Consider the following 13,460-nt stretch of genomic DNA (forward strand, 5'->3'; position numbering starts at 1 on the left):
TATGTATGAATGTGTCAATGAAGGTGTACATGTGTACATGCATGTGTGTATGAATATGTGTATATGTATGAGTGTATATGTATGAATGTGTCAATGAAGGTGTACATGTGTACATGCATGTGTGTATGAATATGTGTATACGTATCTGTGTGTGCATGTATCCATGTGTCAATGAAGGTATACATGTGTACATGCATGTGTGTATGAATATGTGTATATGTATGAGTGTATATGTATGAATGTGTCAATGAAGGTGTACATGTGTACATGCATGTGTGTATGAATATGTGTATACGTATCTGTGTGTGCATGTATTCATGTGTCAATGAAGGTATACATGTGTACATGCATGTGTGTATGAATATGTGAATATGTATGAGTGTATATGTATGAATTTGTCAATGAAGGTGTACATGTGTACATGCATGTGTGTATGAATATGTGTATATGTATGAGTGTATATGTATGAATGTGTCAATGAAGGTGTACATGTGTACATGCATGTGTGTATGAATATGTGTATATGTATGAGTGTATATGTATCAATGTGTCAATGAAGGTGTACATGTGTACATGCATGTGTGTATGAATATGTGTATATGTATGAGTGTATATGTATGAATGTGTCAATGAAGGTGTACATGTGTACATGCATGTGTGTATGAATATGTGTATACGTATCGGTGTGTGCATGTATCCATGTGCCAATGAAGGTGTACATGTGTACATGCATGTGTGTATGAATATGTTTATACATATCTGTGTGTGCATGTATCCATGTGTCAATGAAGGTGTACATGTGTACATGCATGTGTGTATGAATATGTGTATATGTATATGTGTGTATATGTATGAATGTGTCAATGAAGGTGTACATGTGTACATGCATGTGTGTATGAATATGTGTATATGTATGAGTGTATATGTATGAATGTGTCAATGAAGGTGTACATGTGTACATGCATTTGTGTATGAATATGTGTATATGTATGAGTGTATATGTATGAATGTGTAAATGAAGGTGTACATGTGTACATGCATGTGTGTATGAATATGTGTATATGTATGAGTGTATATGTATGAATGTGTCAATGAAGGTGTACATGTGTACATGCATGTGTGTATGAATATGTGTATACGTATCTGTGTGTGCATGTATCCATGTGTCAATGAAGGTATACATGTGTACATGCATGTGTGTATGAATATGTGTATATGTATGAGTGTATATGTATGAATGTGTCAATGAAGGTGTACATGTGTACATGCATGTGTGTATGAATATGTGTATACGTATCTGTGTGTGCATGTATCCATGTGTCAATGAAGGTATACATGTGTACATGCATGTGTGTATGAATATGTGTATATGAATGAGTGTATATGTATGAATGTGTCAATGAAGGTGTACATGTGTACATGCATGTGTGTATGAATATGTGTATATGTATGAGTGTATATGTATGAATGTGTCAATGAAGTTGTACATGTGTACATGCATGTGTGTATGAATATGTGTATATGTATGAGTGTATATGTATGAATGTGTCAATGAAGGTGTACATGTGTACATGCATGTGTGTATGAATATGTGTATACGTATCGGTGTGTGCATGTATCCATGTGCCAATGAAGGTGTACATGTGTACATGCATGTGTGTATGAATATGTGTATATGTATATGTGTATATGTATGAATGTGTCAATGAAGGTGTACATGTGTACATGCATGTGTGTATGAATATGTGTATATGTATGAGTGTATATGTATGAATGTGTCAATGAAGGTGTACATGTGTACATGCATGTGTGTATGAATATGTGTATACGTATCTGTGTGTGCATGTATCCATGTGTCAATGAAGGTATACATGTGTACATGAATGTGTGTATGAATATGTGTATATGTATGAGTGTATATGTATGAATGTGTCAATGAAGGTGTACATGTGTACATGCATGTGTGTATGAATATGTGTATACGTATCTGTGTGTGCATGTATTCATGTGTCAATGAAGGTATACATGTGTACATGCATGTGTGTATGAATATGTGAATATGTATGAGTGTATATGTATGAATTTGTCAATGAAGGTGTACATGTGTACATGCATGTGTGTATGAATATGTGTATATGTATGAGTGTATATGTATGAATGTGTCAATGAAGGTGTACATGTGTACATGCATGTGTGTATGAATATGTGTATATGTATGAGTGTATATGTATGAATGTGTCAATGAAGGTGTACATGTGTACATGCATGTGTGTATGAATATGTGTATATGTATATATGTGTATATGTATGAATGTGTCATCTGTACCGGACAAGCGCTGCCACTGACCAGACCCAGATCTGCTGAGTCCTTCATTTGCTGCTGCCTGCCCTCCCGCCTCCCGCCTTGCGTTGCCCGACTCCACTGTCAGCTGGGAGTTCGAGGTAGACGTTTGGAGCGCGGTAGAGGGAACTTCAAGCCCCAGAAGGCGAAGCGGCGCACGCCGCTGCAACAGCGCGACAGCGCGCCAGGAGGCGCTGAAATAGCGGACCACCCCCATCTCGCGGGACGCGAGCGGGACGCCCGGAGCGAAGCCCGGGCAAAGGGCGGGCCCTCTGTGGCCCTCAGTGGCCGAGGTAGGCCGGGCTGGGCCCCGTTATTTTCGTTGTCTTATTTATATGTTGTTGAATTCGGGACTGTACCTGCACCTTTCCATTACCCAGAGTACCTGAACGCTGATCGCATTGACTTAATTTAATATTTTAATTCGTGATTATTCATTTCTTCGCATTATTTTAATTGTCAATACCACCATCTCGTAAAGCCGGAGTGTGGGAAGCCTGTAGTAAAAGATGACAAAAAAACTTCGCTCGGGGAGAATGGTGGGTGGAAGAACCTGTGCCAAAACAAAATCAAATCCCTTGAGAAATAAGGTTGTGAATAAACAGCTGTTAAAGGGCCAGTGTCAGCTCTTTGAACTGTGGGAAAAACCGGTGGAAAATTCCTCAATGGCTGCTGTAAAATGTATCACTGTTTCAGACATCCAAGCGAATGATAATCATATTGTAGATATCAATGCTCCTTTTGTGCCTCTTGAGACACCAAAAGTGTCATGTATGGACACCCCCTGCATTGAGCATTCGGAGGAGGGCAAGGCTAATATCTCACTGAATGATTCGCTAGTGAATAACTCCATGCCACCTTTGGAGCCATCTTTGAACAGCCTTGAGGCTCAAGCATCACCGCCTCTCTCCATTGACTTGGAACTTTGTGGCCGTTATGTGAAGCCGAATAGCCCGGCTGTCCCGGAAACTAACAATCTTTTAGGAGGGGCGACTCCGTCTGGGCTGCCACTTTATAGTAGTACCCCGTCTGTGAATAGTCAATGTTTGTCTGAGGCATTAAGTGCGTCCAGGAATCCATTTTTTAATTTATCCGGCAATTGTCCTACAGTCGGGGCAGGAGATAAACCTTTATCAGAATCCCTGATTGCACTGGAACATCTGTTAGCCTCTATTTTGCTCCTACTGGGAAAATTTGTAGGCAGCTCGGACTGTATTCTGGCCTCTGTTACTCAAATCTTGGAAAATCTACTGCAAAAAGCACCGGCAACGAGGAATACCCCCCTCTTTTCACAGGGTACTAAATTAAATAAGGGGGAAGCTGAGGTGCATATAGAAAATTCCAAGTTAAAGGTCCCCGAACCAGTGCCAGCTGAACCACACTACAGCATTGCTAAAGGTTCATCTGTAACTGCTGCACCGAACTGTATCATGAAGGCGGATTTGGGGATAACGGAAGAAATTATGCCTAGCCCTGACTGTCAAGTACCACAAGAACTTTTTCCAATCTTCTGCTCGGAAAATAAAAAAGTTACTTCCGAGGTTAATCAAGAAGGAGGGGGAAAAAATGGAAAATGTAAAAAATATAAAGGAAATAAAAGGAAACTGGTGCGTAAGCATAAGAAGAAAAGACAGAGGCGGATAATGTTTCAAGACTCTATAATCCTAATTGATCAGGAAGATAAAGCCACAGAACCTATTCCATCTACCGTTACGGTGATTTCGGAAGCCAATCCTCTCTATTGTGTTTCAGAGACTCTTGGAAATTCTCCACTTATGATTAGGGAGGCTTTAACACAAAAGGAGGGCACGGGCTTAAATTCTTCCTCTGAATCAAATTTAAAGAGTCCCAATCCAGCCATCTCTGAGCTACTTAATCCACTGGCTTCTCCTTTTACTTTCACAGTTGGGACAGGGGAACCGCTACTTCCCACTCTTGAACGAAAAGAGGCTATATCTTATGTGGACACTTATGTGTTGGACTTTCTTCCATTATTTGAGGTTGACTTACCATTAAATAGATCGTGGCTACTCAAACGCTTTAGTGAATTGGATAAGTTGCATCGTATTCAAACAAGCGATATTGAGTTAGTCTCTTTGCTAGGGGGAAATAATGTTACTAGTATAAGGGTCAAATTCTACTCTAAAATAATTGTAAATTTGGTTTTGCAACAGGCAGAGAGTTTCCAACGCACAGGTATCGATGTTTTACCTATAGTGAATTTTGATTATAAAGATGTCTCCCAGGGGTTGTCCCAAAAGGATGATAGACAAAGTGGGGCTACCTTATCATTTAAAGATATAAAGATCTGGGTTGCAAAAGGAAAACGTGTGGTTTCCCAGGTGAAACCACCGCCACTGATCCAAAAGCCCTCGCAATTAGAGGACTCTAATCGGTGGAACTGGTTGCATAACGCTTTATCATCTAAATCCACAGATAACCCTAAACTGTTTCAGCACCTTTAACAATCAATTGAAAATCATTTCATGGAACGCTGCCGGGATACACAGTAGTCCAGAGAAATTTGAGTTCTTATTTTCGTTGGGTGCAAATGTAATTTGCATTCAAGAAACATGGTGCATTAATAGAATTGATGTTAGAAAGGATTATTTTGTGTTGGAGGTCCCGGCGGTTGCTTCTAAGAAAGGGCATGCTAAGGGGGGTATCGCGTGCTTGCTATCAAATAAATGGAATTGGAAATTTTCTCAATATATTGACCCAAGTAACCTTTTCCAAGCCATAACTCTAGCCAATCTCCCCACCCCCTCAAAGATGGCGTCTGTCATAATTATTAACGCTTATATCCCTACGGACGAGGGTTTTATCGCTGTGTTGAAGCAGATTTTTCAATATATTGGCCAGGTTAAAAAAATATCACCCCTTTCAGAAGTGGTACTTGTGGGTGATTTAAATTGCAAAATATCTAACTCCAGTATGAACCTTTTTAGAAATAAAGCCAAAGAAGAGGCGAATTTTATTCCCCAATCCCTTTTTCCCGACAAAATAATAACTAATAAAAGAGGGAAGATACTGTTGGAGGAACTTTCGGCAATCGAGGGTCTTATCCTAAATGGAAGATTTCCCTCGGACGTACCTGCAAAATTTACGCATAAATCACACAGTAAGTGTTCTATAATTGATTATGCGATCTCGGACTTTAATATATTTCCACGTATCCTAGATTTAATGATAGTCCCAACGACATTGAGTGATCATAATGTAATACTCTTGACTATCTCCTTAAAACCTCCTAGTACGGCTTCATGGGCGATTAATAGCAAAGATACAGCCTTTCATGCATCCTCCGGTAGATGTTTTTGGAATCCATCTCTAATTTCTGGGGTGCATGTCATTCTATGTAAAACCATAGCAGACCTGAATGCTTGGTATGGCTCGGAAATTGCTAGTTTTGAGAACTTTATGCTGAACATCATTTTGGATGTGAAAAAGGTTAGACGGCCCCCGAAGCGGGTATACATGCCCAGTGCCTTGTGCACACTGAACAAAGAAATAAATAAATTAGTCCGTGCCCAATTTGTAAGTAGATCTGGGGAACGGGGAAAAGAACTTTCGAGGTTAAAAAGAAAGAGAGTTAGATTAAAAGCGAAATTAAAAAAGGAAAAGGAAGATTTAGTTTGGATAAATCTAAGGGAAGCTGTAGCGCATGGTAAGATCCGCAAATTTTGGTCTATAATCGGGATGGGATGTGGCAATAGATTATCCCCTTGCCCAATCCCTATTACCGAAGAGGTTTGGTCTGCCTATATTTGGGATCTTTACGGGGGGTATGGTTCTTTAGTGGATATTAGCCCCCCCGATGTATTCACCGATGGAGAAATTAACTATCCATCGGAGGAAACAATAGCTGCGGCCATAAAGAACATGCGCTCGTCTGGTGCAATGGGGCCGGACGAACTCCCTATGACGGTCCTGAAGCAGGAGCCCTCCCTCTGGAGTAAAATACTTTATCCTTTATTTAAATCCTGTTTTGATTCGAAGAAGGTTCCAGCATCCTGGAGGGGTAGTATCTTGGTTCCTATCTTTAAGAAGGGCTCAAGGGATACCCCTAGTAATTATCGTTTGATTGCTCTCCTCGACTCAGTCGGTAAGATCTTTGCGAAGTGTCTTTTAAATCTACCTTCGGACTGGGTCGATGAGAACAATATTTTACCACGCGAACAAACGGGATTCCGTAGGGAGCACGGCACTCTAGACAATTTGACCACCCTTCATGTGATATCGGACAAGTATACGCAGGTGAGAGGGGGAGTTGTGTATGCAGCTTTCATCGATTTCTCCACAGCGTTCGATAGAGTGGATCGTAGAACGCTGTGGAGAAAATTATCAACTATTGGAGTACCCCCATACTTGCTGGAACTTGTTCGTACATTACATACGGAAACCTGGTGTAGGGTGTTGCAGGGGGGAGAAAGGGGTCTTTCAGATCGTATTCCTTCTCTAAACGGCCTGAAACAGGGTTGCCTTCTGGCGCCTCTGTTATTCTCTCTATATACGCAGGATTTACCTGCAGCCGTATCTGTCTGTGAGGGCATTGCTCCAGTGCTAGGGGGGGCCCCCATCTCCTGCCTGATGTATGCTGACGACATTCTCGTCTTGGATTTAACACCCAAAGGTTTAGCAAATAGGTTGCAAGCACTTCATGCCTTTGCAGTTTCCCACTCTATGAGGATTAATATATCTAAAAGCAAAATTATGTGCATAAGGGGGAAAAAGTTGTGCCGTTCAGAAAATTTTGGGTGGTCGATTGGCGGTCAGAAGTTGGAGGTAGTCAAAACTTATACCTTCTTGGGAAAAATTATTGCGGCCAACCTGAGCGAGAGGCCTCATATTGATCACTGTGCTCGAAAAGCCCTTGCACGTGGTAAAGGCATAAATTCATTATACGTAGCAACTGGGAAAAGACATTTCTCTTGTATGCTTGAGGTTTATAGGGCTAAGATCCCCGCTACCCTTATCTATGGCATTGAACTCGTTGAGTTAAAACTCTGGGATTTCTGCCATAAAACTGAAGGGAAACTATTAAGATCCTTGGCTTCATTAAATACCAACTGCTCTTTGGCAGTGTGAAGACTTGAGTTTGGCCTAAGGAGCAGTTGGGTGCAGGGATTATGTGCCCTGGTACGTTGGGTGGCCTCACTTGCCAGAGCAGAACCGGGGACGATGAGAGCTCTACTTAAAAGCGAATTATTAGGCAACTTTAAAGAGTTTTCACAACTTGTAAAGAATTTCAGAAAAGCGGTGACTCTTCTGAAACTAGATGAAAGTACTTTCTTCCTGCACTCTCGAGCGCAACTAAAAATCCTGTTAAAACAGGCATCTTGGGAACTAGGCTTTCAACTAGATAAGAATGAAATACAAAGAAAAGGTGGTTGTGATCTCCTGATTAATTCATATGTTGCCAAGAAAGCCCAAGCCTACGTATTATGGAATATACCTCATGGCATCAGAAGGTTGTGGTTTCTCATTCGTCATGACCTATTGCCATTGAATATCCTTCTAGCTAAATGGTATGGAACATCGAAAATGTGCAATTTTTGTAACCTAAGTATACAGGATCGTATGCATGTTTTATTGATTTGCCCGGTACTTCGCACTTTGCGCCTTAAATGGCTAAAACCAATTTGCATCCGCTTGGGTATATCCAATGTAAATATCTTCCTACAATCTTTGTACTCGCCTTTAAATGAAATGTTCTGCTTCTACATTTTTAAATTTTTTAAAGGATTTTTAGATATTTATTAATATGCTATTTAAATTTTGTCAGCCTCTTGGGGTACTCTTGTTAATGGATGAATCATGTAGTTATTCTTGAACATGTTACATGTGTTTTCTTTTTTATTTTATTCTGAATATGTTATATGTGTTTTCTTTTATCTTTTATGTGGCCCTCTACGAGAGCCAAAACATAAATAAATAAACTTTGAACTTTGATGTATGAATGTGTCAATGAAGGTGTACATGTGTACATGCATGTGTGTATGAATATGTGTATATGTATGAGTGTATATGTATGAATGTGTCAATGAAGGTGTACATGTGTACATGCATGTGTGTATGAATATGTGTATACGTATCTGTGTGTGCATGTATCCATGTGTCAATGAAGGTATACATGTGTACATGCATGTGTGTATGAATATGTGTATATGTATATGTGTGTATATGTATGAATGTGTCAATGAAGGTGTACATGTGTACATGCATGTGTGTATGAATATGTGTATATGTATGAGTGTATATGTATGAATGTGTCAATGAAGGTGTACATGTGTACATGCATGTGTGTATGAATATGTGTATACGTATATGTGTGTGCATGTATCCATGTGTCAATGAAGGTATACATTTGTACATGCATGTGTGTATGAATATGTGTATATGTATATGTGTGTATATGTATGAATGTGTCAATGAAGGTGTACATGTGTACATGCATGTGTGTATGAATATGTGTATATGTATGAGTGTATATGTATGAATGTGTCAATGAAGGTGTACATGTGTACATGCATGTGTGTATGAATATGTGTATACGTATCTGTGTGTGCATGTATCCATGTGTCAATGAAGGTGTACATGTGTACATGCATGTGTGTATGAATATGTGTATATGTATGAGTGTATATGTATGAATGTGTCAATGAAGGTGTACATGCATGTGTGTATGAATATGTGTATACGTATCTGTGTGTGCATGTATCCATGTGTCAATGAAGGTATACATGTGTACATGCATGTGTGTATGAATATGTGTATATGTATGAGTGTATATGTATGAATGTGTCAATGAAGGTGTACATGTGTACATGCATGTGTGTATGAATATGTGTATATGTACGAGTGTATATGTATGAATGTGTCAATGAAGGTGTACATGCATGTGTGTATGAATATGTGTATATGTATGAGTGTATATGCATGAATATGTCAATGAAGGTGTACATGTGTACATGCATGTGTGTATGAATATGTTTATACGTATCTGTGTGTGCATGTATCCATGTGTCAATGAAGGTGTACATGTGTACATGCATGTGTGTATGAATATGTGTATATGTATGAGTGTATATGTATGAATGTGTCAATGAAGGTGTACATGTGTACATGCATGTGTGTATGAATATGTGTATATGTATGAGTGTATATGTATGAATGTGTCAAAGAAGGTGTACATGTGTACATGCATGTGTGTATGAATATGTGTATATGTATGAGTGTATATGTATGAATGTGTCAATGAAGGTGTACATGTGTACATGCATGTGTGTATGAATATGTGTATACGTATCTGTGTGTGCATGTATCCATGTGTCAATGAAGGTATACATGTGTACATGCATGTGTGTATGAATATGTGTATATGTATGAGTGTATATGTATGAATGTGTCAATGAAGGTATGCATGTGTACATGCATGTGTGTATGAATATGTGTATACGTATCTGTGTGTGCATGTATCCATGTGTCAATGAAGGTATACATGTGTACATGCATGTGTGTATGAATATGTGTATATGTATGAGTGTATATGTATGAATGTGTCAATGAAGGTGTACATGTGTACATGCATGTGTGTATGAATATGTGTATACGTATCTGTGTGTGCATGTATCCATGTGTCAATGAAGGTGTACATGTGTACATGCATGTGTGTATGAATATGTGTATATGTGTGTATATGTATGAATGTGTCAATGAAGGTGTACATGTGTACATGCATGAGTGTATGAATATGTGTATATGTATGAGTGTATATGTATGAATGTGTCAATGAAGGTGTACATGTGTACATGCATGTGTGTATGAATATGTGTATACGTATCTGTGTGTGCATGTGTCAATGAAGGTATACATGTGTACATGCATGTGTGTATGAATATGTGTATATGTATGAGTGTATATGTATGAATGTGTCAATGAAGGTGTACATGTGTACATGCATGTGTGTATGAATATGTGTATACGTATCTGTGTGTGCATGTATCCATATGTCAATGAAGGTATACATGTGTACATGCATGTGTGTATGAATATGTGTATATGTATGAGTGTATATGTATGAATGTGTCAATGAAGGTGTACATGTGTACATGCATGTGTGTATGAATATGTGTATATGTATGAGTGTATATGTATGAATGTGTCAAAGAAGGTGTACATGTGTACATGCATGTGTGTATGAATATGTGTATATGTATGAGTGTATATGTATGAATGTGTCAATGAAGGTGTACATGTGTACATGCATGTGTGTATGAATATGTGTATATGTATGAGTGTATATGTATGAATGTGTCAATGAAGGTGTACATGTGTACATGCATGTGTGTATGAATATGTGTATATGTATGAGTGTATATGTATGAATGTGTCAATGAAGGTGTACATGTGTACATGCATGTGTGTATGAATATGTGTATATGTATGAGTGTATATGTATGAATGTGTCAATGAAGGTGTACATGTGTACATGCATGTGTGTATGAATATGTGTATATGTATGAGTGTATATGTATGAATGTGTCAAAGAAGGTGTACATGTGTACATGCATGTGTGTATGAATATGTGTATATGTATGAGTGTATATGTATGAATGTGTCAATGAAGGTGTACATGTGTACATGCATGTGTGTATGAATATGTGTATATGTATGAGTGTATATGTATGAATGTGTCAATGAAGGTGTACATGTGTACATGCATTTGTGTATGAATATGTGTATATGTGTGTATATGTATGAATGTGTCAATGAAGGTGTACATGTTTACATGCATGTGTGTATGAATGTGTCAATGAAGGTGTACATGTTTACATGCATGTGTGTATGAATGTGTGTCAGTTTCCTTCCCTTTGATGCTGTCAATGTTTCAGTAGCTGCCCCCCCTCATCACACATTGTCCCATAAACTCACATTTGCAGGTGGCACAGTTGTTGCACCAGGGGCACAGCTGTTTCATCTTGTACTACTTTAATCACACACCCACCACCCCAGGTCACCAGGAACATTGGTAAACACTGCTGCTGACCCTGCCTCCTAGGTGAGCCCGCAGTGTGCGGGGAGCTCTGTCACTTACTTGTGGCGCTTGCAGAAGAGCACAGGGTGAGTCCTAGCAGGGGAATCCACAGGGCCACCAAAGCCACCATCCTGCAGCCGAGGAAAGCAGAGGGGGCAGGGACCACCGGGGTGCAGCCGCTCCAACACTTCAGGTCCACCAAGGGAAAGCTTCCACTGAGACACAAGAGCTTGCGCAGACGTTGACCACGGAGGTTGGGTTCACGTGGACTCAGATGGTCACGGTGAGCAGAGTCACAGAAGTAGAGGTTCTGCAAGAGCCCGGTAGTCACTGGTGGGGACAAACACGAGCTCCTCAGTCACAGACGCTCAAGGCGAGAACAACCACAGTGGTGGACTTTATGTGGACTTTACACACTGAGATAGAATTTCTAAACAGACTCCACAGGTAGGGAGGTCACAATCCCGAGGGAAAGGTTTACATAGACTCGTAAGGTGATGATGAGCTCAGCTACAGAGGTAGAGGATCCACGCAGACTCAACCACGGAGGAAGAAGATCAACGCAGACTCAACCACAGAGGAAGAAGATCAACGCAGACTCGACCACGGAGGAAGAAGATCCATGTAGACTCAACCACGGAGGAAGAAGATCCACGTAGACTCAACCACGGAGGCAGAAGATCCACGCAGACTCAACCACGGAGGCAGAAGATCCACGCAGACTCAACCACGGAGGTAGAAGATCCACGTAGACTCAACCACGGAGGCAGAAGATCCACGCAGACTCAACCACGGAGGTAGAAGATCCACGTAGACTCAACCACGGAGGAAGAAGATCCACGTAGACTCAACCACGGAGGAAGAAGATCCACACAGACTCAACCACGGAGGTCGAAGATCCACGCAGACTCAACCACGGAGGTAGAAGATCGACGCAGACTCTACCACGGAGGTAGAAGATCCACGTAGACTCAACCACGGAGGAAGAAGATCCACACAGACTCAACCACGGAGGTAGAAGATCCACGCAGACTCAACCACGGTGGAAGGAGGTACCAGGTCACAGATCCACGCGGACACAGTCGATGGTGTGTGGATCCGAAGCAGCTGCCCTGGGCTGCTAAAGAGTATTTTATAAACCGTGAGGGAGGAGTGGAGGATGACAACCTTTGTGACAGGAAGAGCTTTATGGAGGGTAGTAAAATGGATCAATTGATAAGTAATGGCTGATAATATCCCAGCAACTCCCTATGAGGCTGCATGCCGGCGCTCTTCAGCGGGTGCGTTGCTAGACTTTGCCCCCTGATGTTTACTGGCAGAGCTCTGTGGAGACAGCTCATGGTCCCAGAGGCACCAGGTGACTGAACCAGGGGGTATCAGGCGAACTCTCCCTCCAGGAAGCAGGGAGGGTCCACTATTGCCACTCGTACAACTCAATATCTACGCAAACAGAGCATGCGCCGGTGTGCATTGGTGTGTATGTGGCAACACACCCGCCCAGGGACATCTTAAGGATCTTGGGGGCCCCTGTTCAGATCAGCTTTGAATTTATGATTCAGTTTCAGCTCTTTCATGCCCTCTTTGACCAGGTCACTGATAGTGCATACACCCACTGGTCCAATTTCTAAATGTGTTTACATCTAATATTCAGGGATAGTGACGTGTATTCAATATTGAAATACAGCATCAGCTCACAAACATCACTGCAAACAATCTCTGTGACACAGGTGACACATAAACACATTTGTCAACAAACTTTCTGTAACACACTCACACATCACCCACATTCAAAATAAATGAGAGGAAAACGCTATTTACAGCAATCTTTTTAAGAAGTATTCAAGGTCATCAGGGCAAGACTCTGCCAACAGAGCTGGCTCTATCAGGGGAAGAGGGTGAGTGGGCCCTGGGCCACAATCCACTTTGCGCATGTCCTTAAACGTCTCTGCACCCGCCCTGTCCACGCCACTGCTGCCATTCAATATATGTGTGTGCCAGAGACGGTACCCATCTCTGTAACCCCCACAGCCCCCTCCCCCACTTTAGGAGACATACAAGACCCAATCACTTACGTCTCAAAGA

At 40.9% G+C, this 13,460-nt stretch overlaps 1 protein-coding gene across 1 annotated transcript in view; it reads right to left on the reverse strand.

Moving 5' to 3' along the window:
* LOC144817671 (uncharacterized) overlaps positions 1 to 12,742 on the reverse strand; it is an 87,803-nt gene extending 75,061 nt beyond the window's left edge. The window contains exon 1 of the mRNA XM_078674401.1: positions 11,439 to 12,742. Coding sequence (XP_078530527.1) covers positions 11,439 to 11,508 — 70 coding nt within the window. The 5' untranslated portion in view covers positions 11,509 to 12,742. The remainder of the gene's footprint in view (positions 1 to 11,438) is intronic.
* Positions 12,743 to 13,460: the final 718 nt, after the last annotated feature.

The sequence above is a fragment of the Lissotriton helveticus genome, chromosome 2_1 (assembly GCF_964261635.1).
Source record: "Lissotriton helveticus chromosome 2_1, aLisHel1.1, whole genome shotgun sequence".
Lineage (NCBI taxonomy): Eukaryota > Metazoa > Chordata > Amphibia > Caudata > Salamandridae > Lissotriton > Lissotriton helveticus.